At 45.1% G+C, this 20,423-nt stretch overlaps 1 protein-coding gene across 2 annotated transcripts in view; it reads left to right on the top strand.

The window, feature by feature from the left end:
• Positions 1–1,515: 1,515 nt before the first annotated feature.
• LOC119976060 overlaps positions 1,516–20,423 on the top strand; it is a 36,895-nt gene continuing 17,987 nt past the window's right edge. Inside the window, exons 1-6 of one of the 2 annotated variants that reach the window (XM_038816182.1) lie at positions 1,516–1,614; positions 5,825–6,130; positions 13,420–13,683; positions 14,572–14,688; positions 14,910–15,011; positions 19,457–19,579. In XM_038816182.1, the coding sequence (XP_038672110.1) occupies positions 1,554–1,614; positions 5,825–6,130; positions 13,420–13,683; positions 14,572–14,688; positions 14,910–15,011; positions 19,457–19,579 (973 nt within the window). In that variant the 5' untranslated portion in view covers positions 1,516–1,553. The remainder of the gene's footprint in view (positions 1,615–5,824; positions 6,131–13,419; positions 13,684–14,571; positions 14,689–14,909; positions 15,012–19,456; positions 19,580–20,423) is intronic. The other variant, XM_038816184.1, reaches the window with a different exon arrangement.

Here is a 20,423-nt window from a genome sequence, read left to right as displayed (position 1 = left end):
CTGGAAGTCTCACTGACTGAGAGCTGCCAGCCAATCAGAGGCTGGCAACTCTTGTGCTCCGAGGGAGAGTGGGAAAATAGGTAAGTGGACAATAGGATAAGATTGAAATCAATGGGAAAGACTCTTGAGAAACATGAGCAGTGTTATCCATAGAATCTCTCCAGTGCAGAAGGAGGCCATTCAGCCCATCGAGTCCGCAATGACCCTCAGAAAGAGCACCCTACCTAGGCCCATTCCCCTGGGAGAAGGTTTACCAGACTGATACCTGGGACAGTAGGACTGACGTATGAGGATAGATTGAGTCTGTTAGGATTGTATTTGCTCACGGCGCCGAGGTCCTAGGTTCGATCCCGGCTCTGGGTCACTGTCCGTGTGGAGTTTGCACATTCTCCCCGTGTCTGCGTGGGTTTCGCCCCCACAACCCAATGATGTGCAGGTTAGGTGGATTGGCCACGTTAAATTGCCCCTTAATTGGAAAAAATGAATTGGGTACTCTAAATTTATTTTTTAAAAAAAAGGATTGTATTTGCTGGAGTTCAGAATGAGGGAGAATGTCAGAGAAACCTATAAAATTCTAACACAACATAAGGTAGATGCAAGAAGGATGCCCCCAATGTTGGGAGTGTCCAGGACCAGGGGTCACAGACTGAGGATACCGAGTAGACCTATTAGGACAGAGATGAAGTGACATTTCTCCACCCAGAGAGTGGTTGGCCTGTGAAAGTTGCTACCACAGAAAGTAGTTGAGGCCAAAACATCAAGAAGCAGTTAGATACAGCACATGGGGCGAAGGGGATGAAATGATATGGGGAGGAAAGGGGAGTCGGATGATAATGAATGGTGGAACAGGCTGGATGGGTCGGGATCAAATTGCATCCTTGGCACCATGAGGCATCAGTGCTCACCACTGTGCCAGCGTGCCACCCTCTCTACATGACAGTGTGGTGGTGGCAGATTCAATCTAGACATTCAATTAGATTATAATATAAGAATAATTTTTATTGTCACAAGTAGGCTTACATTCACACTACAATGAAGTTACTGTGAAAAGCCCCTAGTCGCCACATTCCAGCACCTGTTCGGGAATACAGAGGGAGAATTCAGAATATCTAAATTACCGAACAGCACGTCTTTTGGGACTTGCGGGAGGAAACCGGAGCACCCGGAGGAAACCCACACAGACACGGGGAGAACGTGCAGACTCCGCACAGATAGTGACCCACGCCTGGAATCGAACCTGGGACCCTGGTGCTGTGAAGCAACGGTGCTAACCACTGTGCTACCCACCTCCTTAGCTTAGAAGGAAAAACGTGTGCAGTGTTGGAGGTGAAGAGATGGTCCCAGGTACACTGGTCGATTATTCAGAGAGGCAGGCGGCTGAATAGTCTCCTTCTCTGTTGTCGTGGTTTCAGCGGCTTCCAGAAGGAAACTCATCTTTTAAATGCTGATCTTTGGGCGGGGTTTAGTGAAGGGCGGGGTTTATTCAATAGGGTATTTCCAAAACGTCAGGCAGAGGCAGATAACTTTATTTTAATTTTTCGTGGTTTGGCTGGATGGGGGATCGAGTCACCCTTTGGGATCTGTCTTTCATCTCCCTTTTCCTCTGTGAAGCAGGTGAGGAACTGCCGGGGGGGGGGGGGGGGGGGCGACGGTCAAATGGGGCAGCGGACAGAGACATTCCTGCAGAGTTTTGGGGGGGGGGGGGGGGGGGGGGTGAGAGTTGGTCACGGCGTTCTGTTTTGTTATTTCACTCAGAGTAGCCGAATTCTGTTTTGTTATTTCACTCAGAGTAGCCGAATTCTGTTTTGTTATTTCACTCAGAGTAGCCGAATTCTGTTTTGGTATTTCACTCAGAGTAGCCGAATTCTGTTTTGTTATTTCACTCAGAGTAGCGGAATTCTGTTTTGTTATTTCACTCAGAGCAGCGGAATTCTGTTGTTATTTCAGTCTGGCTGCTGTAACGACCAAGTTGAAATCGCCTGAGCTCCCTGTGATCTGAACAGCGGATGTTGCAACTTCCTGGAATTTCTGTTTTTATCACAGAATCCCTACCGTGCAGAAGGAGGCCATTCGGTCCATTGAGTCTGCACCGACCTTCTGAAGGAGCACCCTACCCAGGCGCATTTCCCCACCTATAAACATTTTTTAAAAAGTAGATGATGCAACTTTTACAATGCTTGCCGTCTTCCCCGACTCGCGATGATATCCGCGCTCCTTCAATTCTGCCCTCCTTGTGGATCCCAATAATTACTACACCACTGACTGGCGACCATGCATTCACCCCTAGGCGTTTGCATCGATCCAAAACTCTGGAATATCCAAGAAATTCACCCTTCCAGCCAATGCTTTAAATACCATCTCCCTGTTGTCTGAAAAGGAAGAAAGTGTGGGCCAGGATTGGGAGGTTACATGATATTAAGTGAATTGCTCTCCGGGACATCCAGCACCAGCACGATGGAGGAATGGTCTCCTTTTGTGCTGTAACCGTCTGTGATTCCGTGACCAAGCTTTTAGCCTTTTGTGGCTCAGCTGAAACTACTTTACAACTCCCCTGTGCAGTACCTTGGCACATTTAATGACATCAAAGGCTTTGTGTCAATGCCAGTTGTCAATTACCCAAAGCCAGAGGAGAAACTATTTGAGGAAGACTGGTGGTGGTGGGCCCATTGCAGGAGGTTGAATGGTGGTAGGTGGTGAGATGCTGGATCCTGACAGAGTTTGAAGGTCGGGAAGGGGGCTGATTGGAGCTTGGGTTGGGGAGGGTGTGAGAGAGTGTTGACCAGAGAATGGTATGAGTGGCTGGGTTTGACTCTCTGCATCCATGTCACATGTTCAAACTTGTCAAGATGCTTCTTGATCAGTGGGCCATTCCCATGAGCGTGTCCCCTCTATTCAGTTAGATTATAACTGACATGTACCTTACTCCTTGTCTTTTTTAAAATAAATTTAGAGTACCCAATTATTTTTTCCAATCGAGGGGCAATTTAGCGTGGCCAATCCACCTAACCTGCACATCTGTGGGTTGTGGGGGCGAAACCCACGCAGACACAGGGAGAATGTGCAAACTCCACACGGACAGTGACCCAGGGCCGGGATTCAAACCCTGGTCCTCAGCGCCGTAGGCAGCAATGCTAACTACTGTGCCACCCTCCTTACTCCTTGTCTAACAATTAATCAATTTCAATTGACCCTGGAGCTTTAACAAATTATTTTGGGAAGACACCATTCCAGATTTAGGCTAACCTTTGTGTGAGGAAGAGTTTCATGCCAGCTCCCTTGTGTGGCTAGGCAATAGCTTCTCTGTCTAACAGTTGAAAAATGAAATGAAAATCGCTTATTGTCACGAGTAGGCTTCAAGGAAGTTACTGTGAAAAGCCCCTAGTCGCCACATTGCGGGGAGGCTGGTACGGGAATCGAACCGTGCTGCTGGCCTGCTTGGTCTGCTTTAAAAGCCAGCGATTTAGCTCAATGAGCTAAACCAGTTCCATTAATTGTTATAAATATGTCCGTTAGATTATCCCTTAGGCCTGCACTTCCCTGAATACAGAAGACTAATTTATGTAACCCACATAATTACAGAATGGTTATAGCACAGAAAGAAGCTATTTGACCCATCCTATCTGGATTGGCTCTCGTGCTAATTAATTTTTCCTTTCTGGAAAATAATCCAGTTCTCTTAAATGTCTCCACTAACTTCATCTTGGCGTGTGACAGAGCAGCATGGTGTTAGCATTGCTGCGTCACGGCGCCGAGGTCCCAGGTTCGATCCCGGCTCTGGGTCACTGTCTGTGTGGAGCTTGCACATTCTCCCCGTGTCTGCGTGGGTTTTGCCCCCACAACCCAAAGATGTGCAAGGTAGGTGGATTGGCCACGCTAAATTGCCCCTTAATTGGAAAAAATGAATTGGGCGCTCTGTAAATGTTTTTTTAAATCTTGGCGTGTGAGTGCACAGGCCCCTAAAGGTAGCAGTATAGGCAGAGAAGTTTGTAAAGAAGCTTTATGGAATGCTCTCCTTCATCGGCAGAGGTACAAAAGGTTTTGTTGACCACAAAGGAGTCCAAACCAAATTGGTACAAAAGCAATTTTGGTTTATTGTAAAGCAAGGATGGCACTGCCAAGGGTTGGGCCTGAGGGTGGGCATGCCCACGAAAGTGGGGATGATTGGGGTTATGAAAGGTGGGTGGGGTGAAGGGTGGGTATGAGGGTGGATCTCATTAAGATTGGGGGGGGCAAAAGGGGGGATGGGTAGGCCTGAAAAGGTGGGTGTCCTCATTCGTGGGTGGGGAGGGGTGCTGGAGAAATGCCCATGTGTGCAGGAAGTCACATTGCCCATGGGCGGCTGGAAGGGAGGAGGAGGGGGGATGTGGGGTGTTGGGGGGGGGGGGGGGGGGACCCTGAAGCTCACTTGGAGATCAGGACACCCTTTCAAAATGGCGGCCCGATCTCTGAGGAGCTAGTCTGGCCAGTGAGTTCAGCTCCTCAGTGACAAAAACATTTCTACGTGTGGGCTGGACTGGGGAAGCTCCCGAAGGCCCCAATGAAGTGGGTTGAATAGCGGTGTGGATCTCACCCACAAAAAACTGAGAAACAACCTGCCCAAAATGCTTTTGGTTGAAATCCACCCAAAGTCTTTCAGGAGCTCAAACTTTCACTTTTATAATTCTTCCTTCTAAACTGGAGTTGGTTTTCTCTGGCAAGGCTGTCTTAATTCTTTGTTGATTCAAGATCATTTCAAATCTGAAATAAAGATTTGCCAGATACTCTCTGGTTTTAGATCAATAAAGCAGTCCTTTACTTCAGCAGAGAGAGAGAGAGAGAGCTCTTACTCCTTCCAAGGTCTAATAATGTTTGACCAGCTCTCTCAGAGGCATCCCACAGGAACCAATCACTGACTGTTGTCAGCCAGAACACCATCCCTGGCTAACCCACAGGCTGCCACCGAGCCAATCCAACAGACTCTCCAAAGCTGGTTCTTGAGATTCACCCGCCGTTGACAAGTCATTTTTCTCCTCTCCAAAATATAAATCCTGGAACACACTGTCCTGACTAGCAGGGTTGCTCCAGTTTGAGTCCACTGCTTAAAGGCACATTCTGATTATGAACACGCGGAACACAAGTGGATAGCACTGTAGCTTCAGAGCGCCAGGGTCCCAGGTTCGATTGCAGTAACGTACACTATAGCAAATTCACCGTTGGGTCACTGCCTGTGCGGAGTCTGCACGTTCTCTCCGTGTCTGCGTGGATTTCCTCCGGGTGCTCCGGTTTCCTCCCACAAGTCCAAATGCAGGTTAGGTGGACTGGCCACGCTAAATTGCCCTTAGTGTCCAAAAAGGTTAGGAGGAGTTATTGGGTTGCGGGGATAGGGTGGAAGTGGGGGCTCAATGTGGGTCGGTGCAGACTCGATGGGCCAAAAGGCCTCCTTCTGCACTGTATATTCTGGATCCCCTTGGGGATGATGATATTTGTCATATCCTGCTAACTTGGGTACATACCCATTATAGCTGTTCTGCTTCTGACCTCTCGACAATTCCCTGTTCAATCCATTGGTTTCATCAGGGTTGGACTTAGTACCAGTGTTGCTTTCTGTCAAATTGGGGTTAGAAGCTTTCCTCTGTTCATCCCTTGGGCAAAGCAGTGGACGACTTCCTGTGCAGTCGCTTTCATTCCACTGCTCGTGCCGTTTTCCATCTGGGAGTGAGAGGGGGACAAGAACTATGTCATCCCTCCGATTCCTGGGGAAGGGGAGGGCTCGGGGTCTTATTTGCTATAGTGTATGTTACTGCAATGGTTTAAAATATTTAATTTTCTGTTTTATTTTAATCAGCTGGAAGGAAAGTCGTGTTTGGAGTTGCTGGTTCCTCAGTTTTACTAGATCCCAAATACGGAGCTGATCTTCACAACAGTGAAGTTATTTGGACGTTCAGTGGCAGCAATGGAATCCCTCTAATTATTCTCGATTACGTGCCGAATTATCCAAAAGCGGAACCGAATGAACACTTCAGATCTCGTTTGTATTTTAATGCATCCAATGGGTCCCTGATGTTAAACTATTTGAAAGCCAGTGACCAAGGGATTTATGCCATTACTGTAGGTGGAGATTGGAATTGGAGTACAGATTTGGAACTCATTGTTAAGTGTTTTCAAGATATCATCGCATGGAAAGCGATGCACATTTCGGTTGATTAACTGTTCTCTACTTAAGGACTATCTCCGCACAGGAATATGCCATTCAGTTTGAGATTCTATTAAATCATGTTTTTTTTTCTGCTGTGGAATAAATGCAATCTTCTGATCTCTCCATTTACAATGGCCTCCTTCTGCATTGTGGGGATTCTATGATCCTAGAAGCCCAGAGACTACCGAGTTCAAATTCCATTATGATTTTAAAACTTCAAAGGGAGGAAACATAATGCCCCTTAGCCAATATTGCCTCCTGTGACTCTAGTCCAACATCATTGCAGCTGGCATAACTGTCCTCTGAAGTGGCCAAGGAAGCCACTCAGTTATGTCAACTAAATATGGGCATTAAATATTGTCTTTGCCATCAAGGCCCATATTCCAAGGTTCTTTGCTGTATTCAACTTTGGAATATGGGCCTTGATGGCAAAGACAATATTTAATGCCCATATTTAGTTGACATAACTGAGTGGCTTCCTTGGCCACTTCAGAGGACAGTTGTGCCTTAATTGGAAAAAAAAATAATTGGGTACTCTAAATTTAATAAAAAAAGAAAAAGTAATTTGTGGGATGTCCAAGGGATTTCTTTTGCAGCAGCTTGTGACAGAGCCTACAAGGGAACAAGCAATTCTGAATTTGGTGGTGTAATAAGACAATAAGACATAGGAGCAGAATTAGGCCACTCGGCCCATCGAGTCTGCTCCACCGTTCAATCATGGTCGATATTTTCTCATCCCCATTCCCCTGCCATCTCCCCATAACCCCTGATCCCCTTATTAATCAAGAACCTATCTATCTCTGTCTTAAAGACACTCAGTGAATTGGCCTCCACAGCCTTCTGCGGCAAAGAGTTCCACAGATTCACCATCCTCTGGCTCAAGAAAGTCCTTCTCGTCTCTGTCTTAAAGGATCGTCCACATCGTGGCTTGTTGAAGTGAGCCTTCTGCTATCCTGCTCGGGGATGGAGGGCCAACTCACTCAACTTGTTCATCAGCTTATAAAAAAACTAGTTACATCCTCAAACCTTTATAACAGACTCTAGTATTTTCCCTACTATTGTAAGGCTAACCGGTCTGTAATTCCCTGTTTTGTCCGTCCTTTTTAAAATAGTGGGGCCACCCTCACCCTCCAATTTAACAGGATTGTTCCAGAATCTACAGAATTTAGGAAGATGACCACCAACTCATCCACTATTTCCATGGTCACCACCTTTAATATCCTGGAATGTATTGGCTTTCAGTCCCATTCATTTCCCCAGCACTCTTTTTTAGTAATACTAATTTCCTTCAATTCCTTCTTCTGTCTGGATCCTTGGTTTCCGAACATTTCTGGGAAGTTAATTGTGTCGTCTTCGGTGATGACCAGTTTTTTAATTGCTCTGCTGTTTTCTTCTTCTCAATTATAAACTGTTCTGTTTCAGATTGTAACGGATCTACTTTTGTCTTCATTGGCTTTTTCTTTTTATACATAGAAAATAGAAGCAGGAGGAGGCGATTTGGCCCTTCGAGCCCACTCCACCATTCAGTACCCTGATTCAGCCTCCCCACCATATCCCTTGATCCACAAGAGCTATATCTAACTGCTTCTTTTTTTTTTATAAATTTAGATTAGCCAATTATTTTTTCCAATTAAGGGGCAATTTAGCGTGGCCAATCCACCTACTCTGCACATTTTTGGGTTGTGGGGGCGAAACCCACGCAGACACGGGGAGAATGTGCAAACTCCACACGGACAGTGACCCATAGCCGGGATCGAACCTGGGACCTCAGCGCCGTGAGGCGGTTGTGCTAACCACTAGGCCACCGTGCTGCCCTATCTAACTGCTTCTTGAAATTTTTATACATTTGTAGAAGTGTTTACAGTCCACGTGCATGTTACTCTCAAGTTTACTCTAATTTTCCCTTCTTAATCTTCTCCCCTTAATCAATCTCTTTTCCCTCTTCTGTCGAATCCTAAGCTGCTCCCAATCCTCAGGCTTGCTACTTTTTCTACCAAATTTATATGACTCCTCTTTGGTAGCACAGTGGGTAGCACTGTTACTTCACAGCTCCAGGGTCCCAGATTCGATTCCCGGCTTGGATCACTGCCTGTGCGGTGTCTGCATTTTCTCCCCGTGTCTGCGTGGGTTTCCTCCTGTTGCTCCGGTTTCCTCCCACAAGCCCCGAAAGAAGTGCTGTTCGGTGAATTGGATGTTCTAAATTCTCCCCCTGTCTACCCGAACAGGCGGCGGAATGTGACGACTTCGGACCTCTTCACAGTAACTTCATTGCCGTGTTAATGTCAGTCTACTGGTGACAATAAAGATTATTATAAATTATTATTAAAATACCATCCTTAGTTTCTTTTGTTAGTCACGGTTAGCCTTTCTTGCCTGTGTGTTTTATGCCCCAGAAAAGAATGGATAACTGTGTACCTGGGACTTCGATGTTGTGGCCATTTCAGAGACATGGATAGAGCAGGGACAGGAATGGTTGTTGCAGGTTCCGGGGTTTAGGTGTTTTAGTAAGCTCAGAGAAGGGGGCAAAAGAGGGGGAGGTGTGGCGCTGCTAGTCAAGGACAGTATTACGGTGGCGGAAAGGATGCTAGATGGGGACTCTTCTTCTGAGGTAGTATGAGCTGAGGTTAGAAACAGGAAAGGAGAGGTCACCCTGTTGGGAGTTTTCTATAGGCCACCTAATAGTTCTAGGGATGTAGAGGAAAGGATGGCGAAGATGATTCTGGAAAAGAGCGAAAGTAACAGGGTAGTTGTTATGGGAGACTTTAACTTTCCAAATATTGACTGGAAAAGATATAGTTCGAGTACATTAGATGGGTCATTCTTTGTACAATGTGTGCAGGAGGGTTTCCTGACACAATATGTTGACAGGCCAACAAGAGGCGAGGCCACATTGGATTTGGTTTTGGGTAATGAACCAGGCCAGGTGTTAGATCTGGAGGTAGGTGAGCACTTTGGAAACAGTGACCACAATTCGGTGACCTTTACGTTAGTGATGGAAAGGGATAAGTATACCCCGCAGGGCAAGAGTTATAGCTGGGGGAAGGGCAATTATGATGCCATTAGACATGACTTAGGATGTGTAGGTTGGAGAACAAGGCTGCAAGTGTTGGGCACACTGGATATGTGGAGCTTGTTCAAGGAACAGCTATTGCATGTTCTTGATAAGTACGTACCAGTCAGACAGGGAGTAAGGGGTCGAGCGAGGGAACCGTGGTTTACCAAAGAAGTGGAATCTCTTGTTAAGAGGAAGAAGGAGGCCTATGTGAAGATGAGGCATGAAGTTTCAGTTGGGGCGTTTGATAGTTACAAGGAAGCGAGGAAGGATCTAAAGAGAGAGCTGAGCCGAGCAAGGAGGGGACATGAGAAGTCTTTGGCAGGTAGGATCAAGGAAAACCCAAAAGCTTTCTATAGGTATGTCAGGAATAAAAGAATGACTAGGGTAAGAGTAGGGCCAGTCGAGGACAGTGGTGGGAAGTTGTGTGTGGAGGCTGAGGAGATAAGCGAGATACTAAATGAATACTTTTCGTCAGTATTCACTCAAGAAAAAGATAATATTGTGGAGGAGAATGCTGAGACCCAGGCTATTAGAATAGATGGCATTGAGGTGCGTAGGGAAGAAGTGTTGGCAATTCTGGACAAGGTGAAAATAGATAAGTCCCCGGGGCCGGATGGGATTTATCCTAGGATTCTCTGGGAAGCCAGGGAAGAGATTGCTGAGCCTTTGGCTTTGATTTTTAGGTCATCATTGGCTACAGGAATAGTGCCAGAGGACTGGAGGATAGCAAATGTGGTCCCTTTGTTCAAGAAGGGGAGTAGAGATAACCCCGGTAACTATAGGCCGGTGAGCCTAACGTCTGTGGTGGGTAAGGTCTTGGAGAGGATTATAAAAGATACGATTTATAATCATCTAGATAGGAATAATATGATTAGGGATAGTCAGCATGGTTTTGTGAAGGGTAGGTCATGCCTCACAAACCTTATCGAGTTCTTTGAGAAGGTGACTGAACAGGTAGACGAGGGTAGAGCAGTTGATGTGGTGTATATGGATTTCAGTAAAGCATTTGATAAGGTTCCCCACGGGCGGCTATTGCAGAAAATACGGAGGCTGGGGATTGAGGGTGATTTAGAGATGTGGATCAGAATGTGGCTAGTTGAAAGAAGACAGAGAGTGGTAGTTGATGGGAAATGTTCAGAATGGAGTTCAGTTACGAGTGGCGTACCACAAGGATCTGTTCTGGGGCCGTTGCTGTTTGTCATTTTTATAAATGACCTAGAGGAGGGCGCAGAAGGATGGGTGAGTAAATTTGCAGACGACACTAAAGTCGGTGGAGTTGTAGACAGTGCGGAAGGATGTTGCAGGTTACAGAGGGACATAGATAAGCTGCAGAGCTGGGCTGAGAGGTGGCAAATGGAGTTTAATGTGGAGAAGTGTGAGGTGATTCACTTTGGAAAGAATAACAGGAATGCGGAATATTTGGCTACTGGTAAAATTCTTGGTAGTGTGGATGAGCAGAGGGATCTCGGTGTCTATGTACATACATCCCTGAAAGTTGCCACCCAGGTTGATAGGGTTGTGAAGAAGGCCTATGGTGTGTTGGCCTTTATTGGTAGAGGGATTGAGTTCCGGAGCCATGAGGGCATGTTGCAGTTGTACAAAACTCTAGTACGGCCGCATTTGGAGTATTGCGTACAGTTCTGGTCGCCTCATTATAGGAAGGACGTGGAAGCCTTGGAACGGGTGTAGAGGAGATTTACCAGGATGTTGCCTGGTATGGAGGGAAAATCTTATGAGGAAAGGCTGATGGACTTGAGGTTGTTTTCGTTAGAGAGAAGAAGGTTAAGAGGTGACTTAATAGAGGCATACAAAATGATCAGAGGGTTAGATAGGGTGGACAGCGAGAGCCTTCTCCCGCGGATGGAGGTGGCTAGCACGAGGGGGCATAGCCTTAAATTGAGGGGTAATAGATATAGGACAGAGGTCAGAGGTGGGTTTTTTACGCAAAGAGTGGTGAGGCCATGGAATGCCCTACCTGCAACAGTAGTGAACTCGCCAACATTGAGGGCATTTAAAAATTTATTGGATAAGCATATGGATGATAAGGGCATAGTGTAGGTTAGATGGCCTTTAGTTTTTTTCCATGTCGGTGCAACATCGAGGGCCGAAGGGCCTGTACTGCGCTGTATCGTTCTATGTTCTATGTTCTATGTTCTATGTTCTATGTTCATTCTTGAAATATTAGCCGTTGCCTATCCATTGTCATGTCTTTTAATGAAGTTCTGTATTGGCCAACTTACACCTCTTCCTTTTGTAGCTCCCTTTGTTTAGATTTAGGACCCTACCTTTAGATCAGACTTCTTCACTTTCCCTCCGATTGAAGAATTATGTTATGCTCATGGTTTTTTTAAAGGATCCACATAACAAGATTATTAATTAACTATTCTCATCGCATGATACCAAATGAAGGCCTTTTCCCTGGTTGGTTCCTCAACCTACTGGTGTAAAAAAAACATCTCGTACACACTCCATGAATTCACCTACCTGCCAGAGTATTATTGCTAATTTATATCCAAATTAACCCAATCTATATCTACATTAGGGCAGCACAGTGGCACAGTGGTTAGCACAGTTGCTTCACAGCTCCAGGGTCCCACGTTCGATTCCCCTTGGGTCACTCTCTGTGTGGAGTCTGCACGTTCTCCCCGTGTCAGCGTGGGTTTCCTCCGGGTGCTCCCGGTTTCCTCCCACAGTCCAAAGATGAGCCGGTTAGGTGGGATTGGCCGTGCTAAATTGCCCTTGGTGGCCAAAAAGGGTAGGTGGAGTTATTGGGTTACGGGGATAGGGTGGAGGGATGGGCTTAAGTAGTGTGCTCTTTCCAAGAGCCGGTACAGACTTGATGGGCCGAATGGCCTCCTTCTGCACTGTAAATTCTATGTTCTATGATTAACGTCACCCATGATTCCTGTGGAACCATTATTGCATGCATCCCTCCTGTTTAATGCCATTCCCTATCTTGCCACTACTGTTTGACGATTTACAGACAATGGCCACTAACGTTTTCTGCCCTCGTTGTGGTTTCATTCCACCCAGGCTGATTCTACATGTAGATTTTCTGAGACAATATCTGCTCTCACTATTGCACTGATTTCACCCTTAACTAAAACACCACTAACTCCACCTCCTTTTCCATTTTGCCTGTCGTTCCGAAATAGAAACTCAGCAGGTCTGGCAGTCTCTGTGGAGAGAGAAACTCAGTTAACGTTTCGGGTCCGTATGACTCTCCTTCAGGGCAGGAATTTCTTCTCTGGATTGTTAGTTTTTGGAATTCTCTACGGTGGCTGGGTTATTGAACATATTGAAGGCTGATCATTGGACAGGAGTTAAGCCCACAATCTGCTCAACCAGGATCTTAGTTTAGAGATGGAGAAGGCTGGAGGAGCTGGGTGACCTACTCCTTCAATATGATGTGGGTCTGTACTTGTGATACAGTAACCTTCAGAGTTTTTTAACAAGAACTTGAATGTGGGATTAGACTGGAGAGCTCCTTTTCAGACAGCACGGACACCATGGCTGAATGGTTTCCTTCTGGAATGTGCAGACACACCAATGCAAATTATTTCTTTGCGTGGGCGGAAGGAGCAGCAGAAGTATCAAGGGATGAATTTTGCAAAGGAAACCGAAAGCGCAACCACCACTGGTGAAATGTGTATAAGACCAGAATGGAGATTTTGGTGGGGGTTGCCATGGTGACTTTGGAGGTTTGATCAGTTGGGGGGAGGGGGGGGGGGGGGGGGGGGGGGTCAGGGGAGATTAGAGAGTCGCAATGTGATGGGATTTAATGAAAATTTGAAATTTAAGACATCGTGGGACAGTAGCCAATGCTAAGGACAGGAGTGATGGGTGACTGGGACATGATGCAGGATAGGAGATGAGCAGAGGTTTAAATGAACTAATGGATGGGAGGCCACCTGTAGAGCATTGGCATATTGGAGTTTAGGTGTGAGAAGGGTGGTGGTGAGAATTGCAGTGGCTGCTGGGCTAAAGTAATTCCAGAGTGGGCTGATCTTGGGAAGTGGACTGTCTTTGTGATCGGATTATGGCATCAGATAATTTGGCTCAGGATTGAAGTATTCTGAACCATTATGTACCTATGAATGGGTAAGCTGTTATTAGTTAACACTGTTAAGATAATATGAAGTAGTGATGTCCTCGTGCTCAGAACTATTTATCTAATTCTCTCCCACAGAACCACTGTCGGAGCCTTTCATCAATGAGACTAAAGTGAATACCACAATTGAATTAACCTGCTCGGTGTCTGTGGGGGAAGCAAGTTCCATTGTGTGGTGGAAAGACAACAAAGTGATAACAAATGGTCAACGCTATCAATTAGTGCAAAACAACAGCACGCTGATTATCTCTCAAGCCAAGGGATCTGACTGTGGAAACTACATTTGTACCATGGAAAACCTTGTTAGCAAGACCAACTGTTCATATACTCTTATTCTTCCCAGTGAGTCAAACCAGTGGAGTCAATCGGTTTAATAGTTGAAACAGTATTCCACTAACTTTCCTTTTATTCAGCTTCATGAAAGAATTCAATTTGGAAATAATATTGTTGTGACAGAAGAAAGGAGTGGATAGAGGGCAGCATGGTGGCACAATGGTTAGCACTGCTGCCTCACAGTGCCGAGGTCTTGGGTTCGATCCCGGGCCTGGGTACGTGTGGAGTTTGCACATTCTCCCCATGTTTGTGTGGGTTTCGCCTCCACAACACAAAGATGTGCAGGCTAGGTGGATTGGCCACGCTAAATTGCCCCTTAATTGGAAAAAATTAATTAGATACTCTAAATTTATTTTTTAAAAAGGAGTGGGACAGAAAATCTCAAAACTGGTAGTTCACAATTTCCCAGTGTACTCGAGGGCATAGTGTCTCAGTTGGTTGCAGGTCTGAGCTGGAATGATCTGTGTTCAAGTCACAGAACTTGATGATGACAGAAGTGCCCATGTATGACATGGTTCAACAGGTTGATCATCGCTCTGAAAATTCTCCATGTGCTTCTTCCTGCATAATTCCCCAAGGAAAGGGCAAATTTACAAAACAAACAAGAAAGATACATTCCTGGCTTTTACTGAGTGCCAAAGTTTACAGTTTCCTTCAGAGTGCAGACTGTTTGTCCAATGTTGAAAATGAAACACTGGCTCATTATGATTAAACTTCTGATCATGGAGCTGAAATATATTGTTGGGGCAGAATGGAGAGTCCTTTACACTGTGTATCTGTAGGTGTTTTGTATCTCAGCTTGAAGGGGTGATGATGCTTGAAGGTAGCAGTTGGGTGCCTGTTGGGAAGTGCTCTGTTTTCAACAGTGAGACCCTTGCTAATCATAATCTATTTCAGGTTTTCCACCATTGCATTACACAATGGGATTGTTCGTTGCTGCACTGACTACTGCTGTTCCTGCCTTTAGCTGTACCATCATTTCATTCCTGCCTGACCCCAAGTCCATAATCAGAGGTAAGAGAAATTTGTTTTTCTACAGTTTCTTCATTGAAGCCTACTCGTGACAATAAGCCATTTTTATTTCATATTACAATTTAATAACCGAGATTGTGTAAAATTTGAAATGCAACATTTGTGCCGTTATAAATTCTGTTTCTTTGTATGGGATGATTCTTTAAAATGTGTGACTATTATTTGCTCAAGTAATATTGATACAACTTTGTTTATTATTCCAGGCTATCTGTTTCTTCAATATGTACTCCAAGCCTGGCAGTTTATCCAAATGCTGTCATTTTTCCTTTTTATTGGTGCATTGCTGTGTTGGATTTGGGTTGAAGGTAATGTTCGTGCTTATGTTTCTTTGCTCCCAGTTGGTATTCCAACAATACAGTATGATGAGACCATCAATTCACTAGACACGTGCTTTGAGATATGAACAGTGGTTTTAATCTACTTACTACAGAACCAGCCTGTTACACATTGAACTCTTGTTGAACTGGTTGGCTGACTCTGGGCATTGATATTTATACAGCAGTCCAGAGGGAGGAGCCGTGGGTGGAGCCAAGGGTGGAGCCCTGTACAAACTCCTAAGCATTCCCAGAGCTACTCCCCCTAGTGGTCGGGCAACGCAACTGTGCTTACAATCATACGGTCTCGTATATATATCACAGTGTGAATTACAGAGTTACATTCACCACACAGTATTTCTGACAAACTAAATTACAGTTTAATATGTCACTATATGAAGAACTCAAGTGAAGTCTAATCACACATGGTTAAACTGAATTTAAATAAATTAAACCTGCCCGTTTGCGTGTGGTATCAAAAAAGTTAACGTTTATTGTGAAACCCTGATCAGTTCAAAAGCGTTCCCATTGATGATTGTAATTTTTTTTGTACTTCTGGAGAAGTTGGAATCATCTATGATAAATAAAGTCCATCCATTCCCTGCCTCTTAGTACCAGCAATCCTATAAAATAAATGTGCGTTTGGTCAGCCTGGCCACGTAAACTCCCTCTTATCCATTTCCCCCAAGCAGTGTCACACCTCTTCTGATGTTATATTTGTATTTCGACACTCTGCCAGTCTGCTCATGTGCTTTTTGCTGGTAGATCCTTCATTAAATACTGTCAGCGGCTTTTGTAATCCCTCCACATTGATATTCAAACTCATTTCCAGCTTGATCACACCCCACAGAGAATCAGTACAAAATCTATTGCTCATAATTCCTTTTATCTGGAAAGTCACATATCCATAAATCTTCACCGAGTGAAGGATCCCTTGTCATTATCAGCCCTCTTGCCAGCTTGACTTTCCTTCCTGTGATCTAAATAAGCAGGGACAAGGGAAAGATTCCATTCACTGCAAACATCAAGAAGAGAATAATGGTTATTATGGTGAGTAGGCAGCAGGGTGGCGCAGTGGGTTAGCCCTGCAGCCTCACGGTGCCGAGGTCCCAGGTTCGATCCTGGCTCTGGTTCACTGTCTGTGTGGAGTTTGCGCATTCTCCCCGTGTTTGCGTGGGTTTCGCCCCACAACCCAAAGATGTGCAGGGTAGGTGGATTGGCCACTCTAAATTGCCCCTGAAAATAATTGGGTACTCTAAATTTAAAAAAAAAAATAATAGTGAGTAATCCAGATGACTGGGCCAATGATCTAGAGAAATAGAACTGGATTTTCGTGGAGTTGGGGAGACATCATGGACCTTTTTGTTTTAAAAAAAAAGACAGACGGGACCTGATTCTGGGATCCAGGCCCCATTCTCAACATCCCCCAATTTTCACCAGTGCAAGTTAAGTTTGTGGGCTTGTTGTGGCCTGTGTGCCTGCACAACACCAGACCTGGTCAGCTCCATAGTGAGGATAGGCATCTATTAGTCCCCTGCAATATTCCTGGTGTCGGAGCAGCTTTCTAATAAATCGTGGTTAATGGCCCCTCACTGGTGTTGTGAACCACAGTCTGGGTGCACAAACCTTTTTGAAATATATGTTCAGAAAGTCTTGCCCATGTGCCCTTGTGGGTTCTTCACCAACACTCCTCGTCCCACATACTATCCATGCCAACATATGGCACTTCAATGCCCATTTATCCAGTACACACCCTATAACCATAAGAACTCCAAAGTTATGATAGCATGTATGCACAAGCTTTTTTTAAAAATGAGGTAGTGAGTATGCACAAGTTTTTTTTAAACGAGCCATTCGTTCATAACTTTCTACTTCCCTAAAAGTATTATTTTTAACTACAGCTCGACAGAAGTATCTATTATCCAGACGTTTTAAAGTTTCAGTAGCAGAAATAACAAGCACTTGACACATTAATGGCGCAATGATGAACATTGGCATAATAGATCAGAGAAAGAGCGGTCAATATTTTCCCTTGAGTGCAGCTATCTGGACTCTCAGCTAAGAATACATAATGAGGCTTCAATCTTTAGTTTTTCGTCGCATGCTATTGTTACTATAGGGTTTGTTGTATTTTTACAGAGTATTTACTAGGTAAATGGGAATATATGTGCGATTGATTGGCATAGGGTACAAGGGGCCTTTGGGGGATGGGTGGAGCAACATCAATTATGGAGGGCTTGAGGGCTGGTGGTTGAGGTGGTCTGAGTTGGCATGGATGGGCCATGGGAATGTGTGAAGGTGAGATCTAAAGGGCTTGTTTGTTTTGTTTTGCTGATGAAGTAGCTACGAGGAGAGATTGGATAGGTTGGGATTATTTTCCTTTGGGGGGGTGACTTAATTGAGGTGTACAAAATTATGTAGGGAAGAGATAGAGTGGACAGGATAAAATTGTTTCTCTGGTTGGAGAATTCTCCAACCAGGGGACATGGATTCAAGATAAGTGGCAGGAGGTGTAGAGGGGACATGCAGAATAACTTCTTTACGCAGAGGGTAGTGGTGAATCTGGAACCCGTTGCCCCAGTTGGTGATGGAGGCAGAGACTTCAAACTCTTTTAATAAGTACCTGGATCTGCACCGTAAGTGCTGTGAGCTACAGGGCTATGGACCGGGTGCAGTAAGGTGGGGGTCCACGGGCTGGCATGGAAAAGATGGGCTGTATGGCCTCCTTCTGTGCTGTAACTTTTCTATGGTTCTACAGGTTCTAAGTTCCAGACAGATTCAATGTGGGCCTTTTAAACATCTCACCTTAGGGCTTCGCAGCCTCTGCAATTGGCTCCGAACTGTTTGTGAGCCTCCAAAATGAAAATCCCACCTTTGTAGCCACTTTCACCTGAATTGGGTGTGTGAAGCTGAGAAATTTCCCAATTCCTGCGACCGGCTCTGGGATCAAAATCCAGCTCATGAACTCTCATCTCATCATGGCAGCTGGGCAATTTAAATGTAATTAATTAAACAAATCTGAAGTTTCATGAATACCTAATTTATAATCAATACTTTTGGGCTCCCTGCAAGTGGAAATATTTTATCTCATTTACCCTGTCAAAGAGTCAGTTTTTCCTGATAGACACAACCTTTATGTTCTGATATTCTTGTAAATCCCTTATTCACTTTCACGAGTGCCTCTATCATTTAAAAAAAATAATTTATTTTAATTTTCCAATTAAGTGACGATTTAGCATGGCCAATCCATCTACCTTGCACATCTTGGGTTGTGGGGGTGAGACCTATGCAGGCACTGAGACAATGGGCAAAGTCACTGTTGGAACCAACAATTCTACAGACACGTGCTTGTAGGATTAGAATAGCGGTTTTAATATACTCACAACAGAGCCAGCCGGTTAGCTATTGAACTTTCGGTAAATTGGCCATGTGGCACTGATCTTTATACAGCAGCTCCAGGGGGGGAGGAGTCCTGGGAGGAACCAAGGGAGAAGCCCAGTACAAGTCTCGAGCATTCCCAGAACTACTCCCCCTGGTGGTCAGGCAGTGCAACTGCACTTACAATATCGGCACATGTGTATACAGATTATAATCCGGTGTGAATCACATTCACCACAGTCACCGCAGACAGTGACCCGGGGCTGGAATCGAACCTGGGTGCTCTGCGTCGTGAGGCAGCAATCATTTTTATAAATGGAGAAGTGAACAGTACTCTACATGCAGTACAAGAAAAGTTTGATATTAGTTTAACAGCTTAGCTTTTCAATTGTGTTCCTCCAGAAATGGACTTGGGTGCAGGTTTTTAACGACTTTATTAACTTGCCTCATGAGTTTTATTGACTTGTGTACCGATACATCTAGATCTTTGTTCCTCTACTCCATCTTGACTTTTATTTTCCAAGCATTTTATCCATTCTGTTTTGTGACTCCACATTCTCTGACCTTGATTATGAGCCTTATCAAGGCCCATTGAAAATCTATATATTACATATCATAGAATCATCATAGAATTTACAGTGCAGAAGGGGGCCATTTGGCCCATCGAGTCTGCACTGGCCCTTGGAAAGAGCACCCTACCCAAGCCCACACCTCCACTCCATCCCAGTAACCCCACTAAAGGCAATTTAGCATGGCCAATCCACCTAACCTGCACATCTTTCCACTGTGGGAGGAAGCCTGAGCACCCGCAGGAAACCCATGTAGACACAGGGAGAATGTGCAGACTCTGCACAGACATTGACCCAAGCCGGTAATCAAACCTGGGACCCTGAAGCTGTGAAACAACTATGCTAACCACTGTGCTACCATGCTGCATCACCCTCAATTGAGCCATGAAAGCCACCACTTCCAGTGATTTGCATGTTGCATATTCTTGTTATGTTTTCAGAGGTGGTGAATTAACTAGCAGTGGCATTTAATCTCATTTTTGTTAATAGGACTTCATGGAATCACACTGTGCATGTTGGTGCTTTTTTCTCTCTTGCTAATATCATCCATATTATCGATTTGTATAACGGCCTGTGACAGGAGAATGTTACCTGATACCTTGAAAACCAAATGTAAGTTCAGACATAAATGGTATGTTTGTATAGCACAATAAAAACGCTCACGGTCAATGTTCATGCGGAAGTTAGAGGAATTTGGGTTCTGGGAAGCGGGTCGGGGGTAGAAATTGATGGGGTGACTAGGAAGTGAGGACATCTGTTCAGTGTAGTGGTTCAAATTTAGACTTGCACAATTGTGGTTGATCTTTGGTTGGGGAATATGCAGGAGGGCAGATTGCCAGTGCCAGCTGTTGGGGGTACTCTGTGCTGAGAGAGGCACACTGTCCTTGGAGTTTCTTCAGTGGTTATTTCTGCGGGGAAAAATTTGTCAAAATGTTATGGCACTTACTCCCCTGAAGGGTCCTGAAGGGCAGCACAGTTACGCAGTGGTTAGCACTTTTGCCTCACAACGCCAAGGTCCTAGGTTCGATCCCGGCTCTGGGTCACTGTACGTGTGGAGTTTGCACATTCTCCCCGTGTTTGTGTGGGTTTTGCCCCCACAACCCAAAAGATGTGCAGGCTCGGGGATTGGCCACGCTAAATTGCCCCTTAACTGGAAAAAATGAATTGGGCATTTGAAGTTTAAAACAACAAAGAAGGGTCGTGAAGCAGATGCTGAGACTTGAGTCAGCACTGACTGCAGGCAGCTTTTCTGGAAAATCTAAAAGCAGAGTAGACTAATACCAAAGGTACCATGCCACCAGACGTAGATTAGGTGCAGGACAGGTAACCCAAAAATTGGTAGAGGAAGCACCCATTTAATATCCAGTAACAGTAAATGACAAGCAAATCAATTTCTACCTCCGTGTTTCCAATTAACCTCTGCTGAACATGGCCTATGCCATGTGCTAGAATGTGG

The sequence above is a fragment of the Scyliorhinus canicula genome, chromosome 13 (assembly GCF_902713615.1).
Source record: "Scyliorhinus canicula chromosome 13, sScyCan1.1, whole genome shotgun sequence".
NCBI lineage: Eukaryota > Metazoa > Chordata > Chondrichthyes > Carcharhiniformes > Scyliorhinidae > Scyliorhinus > Scyliorhinus canicula.
This window is presented reverse-complemented; position numbering and strand designations above follow the sequence as displayed.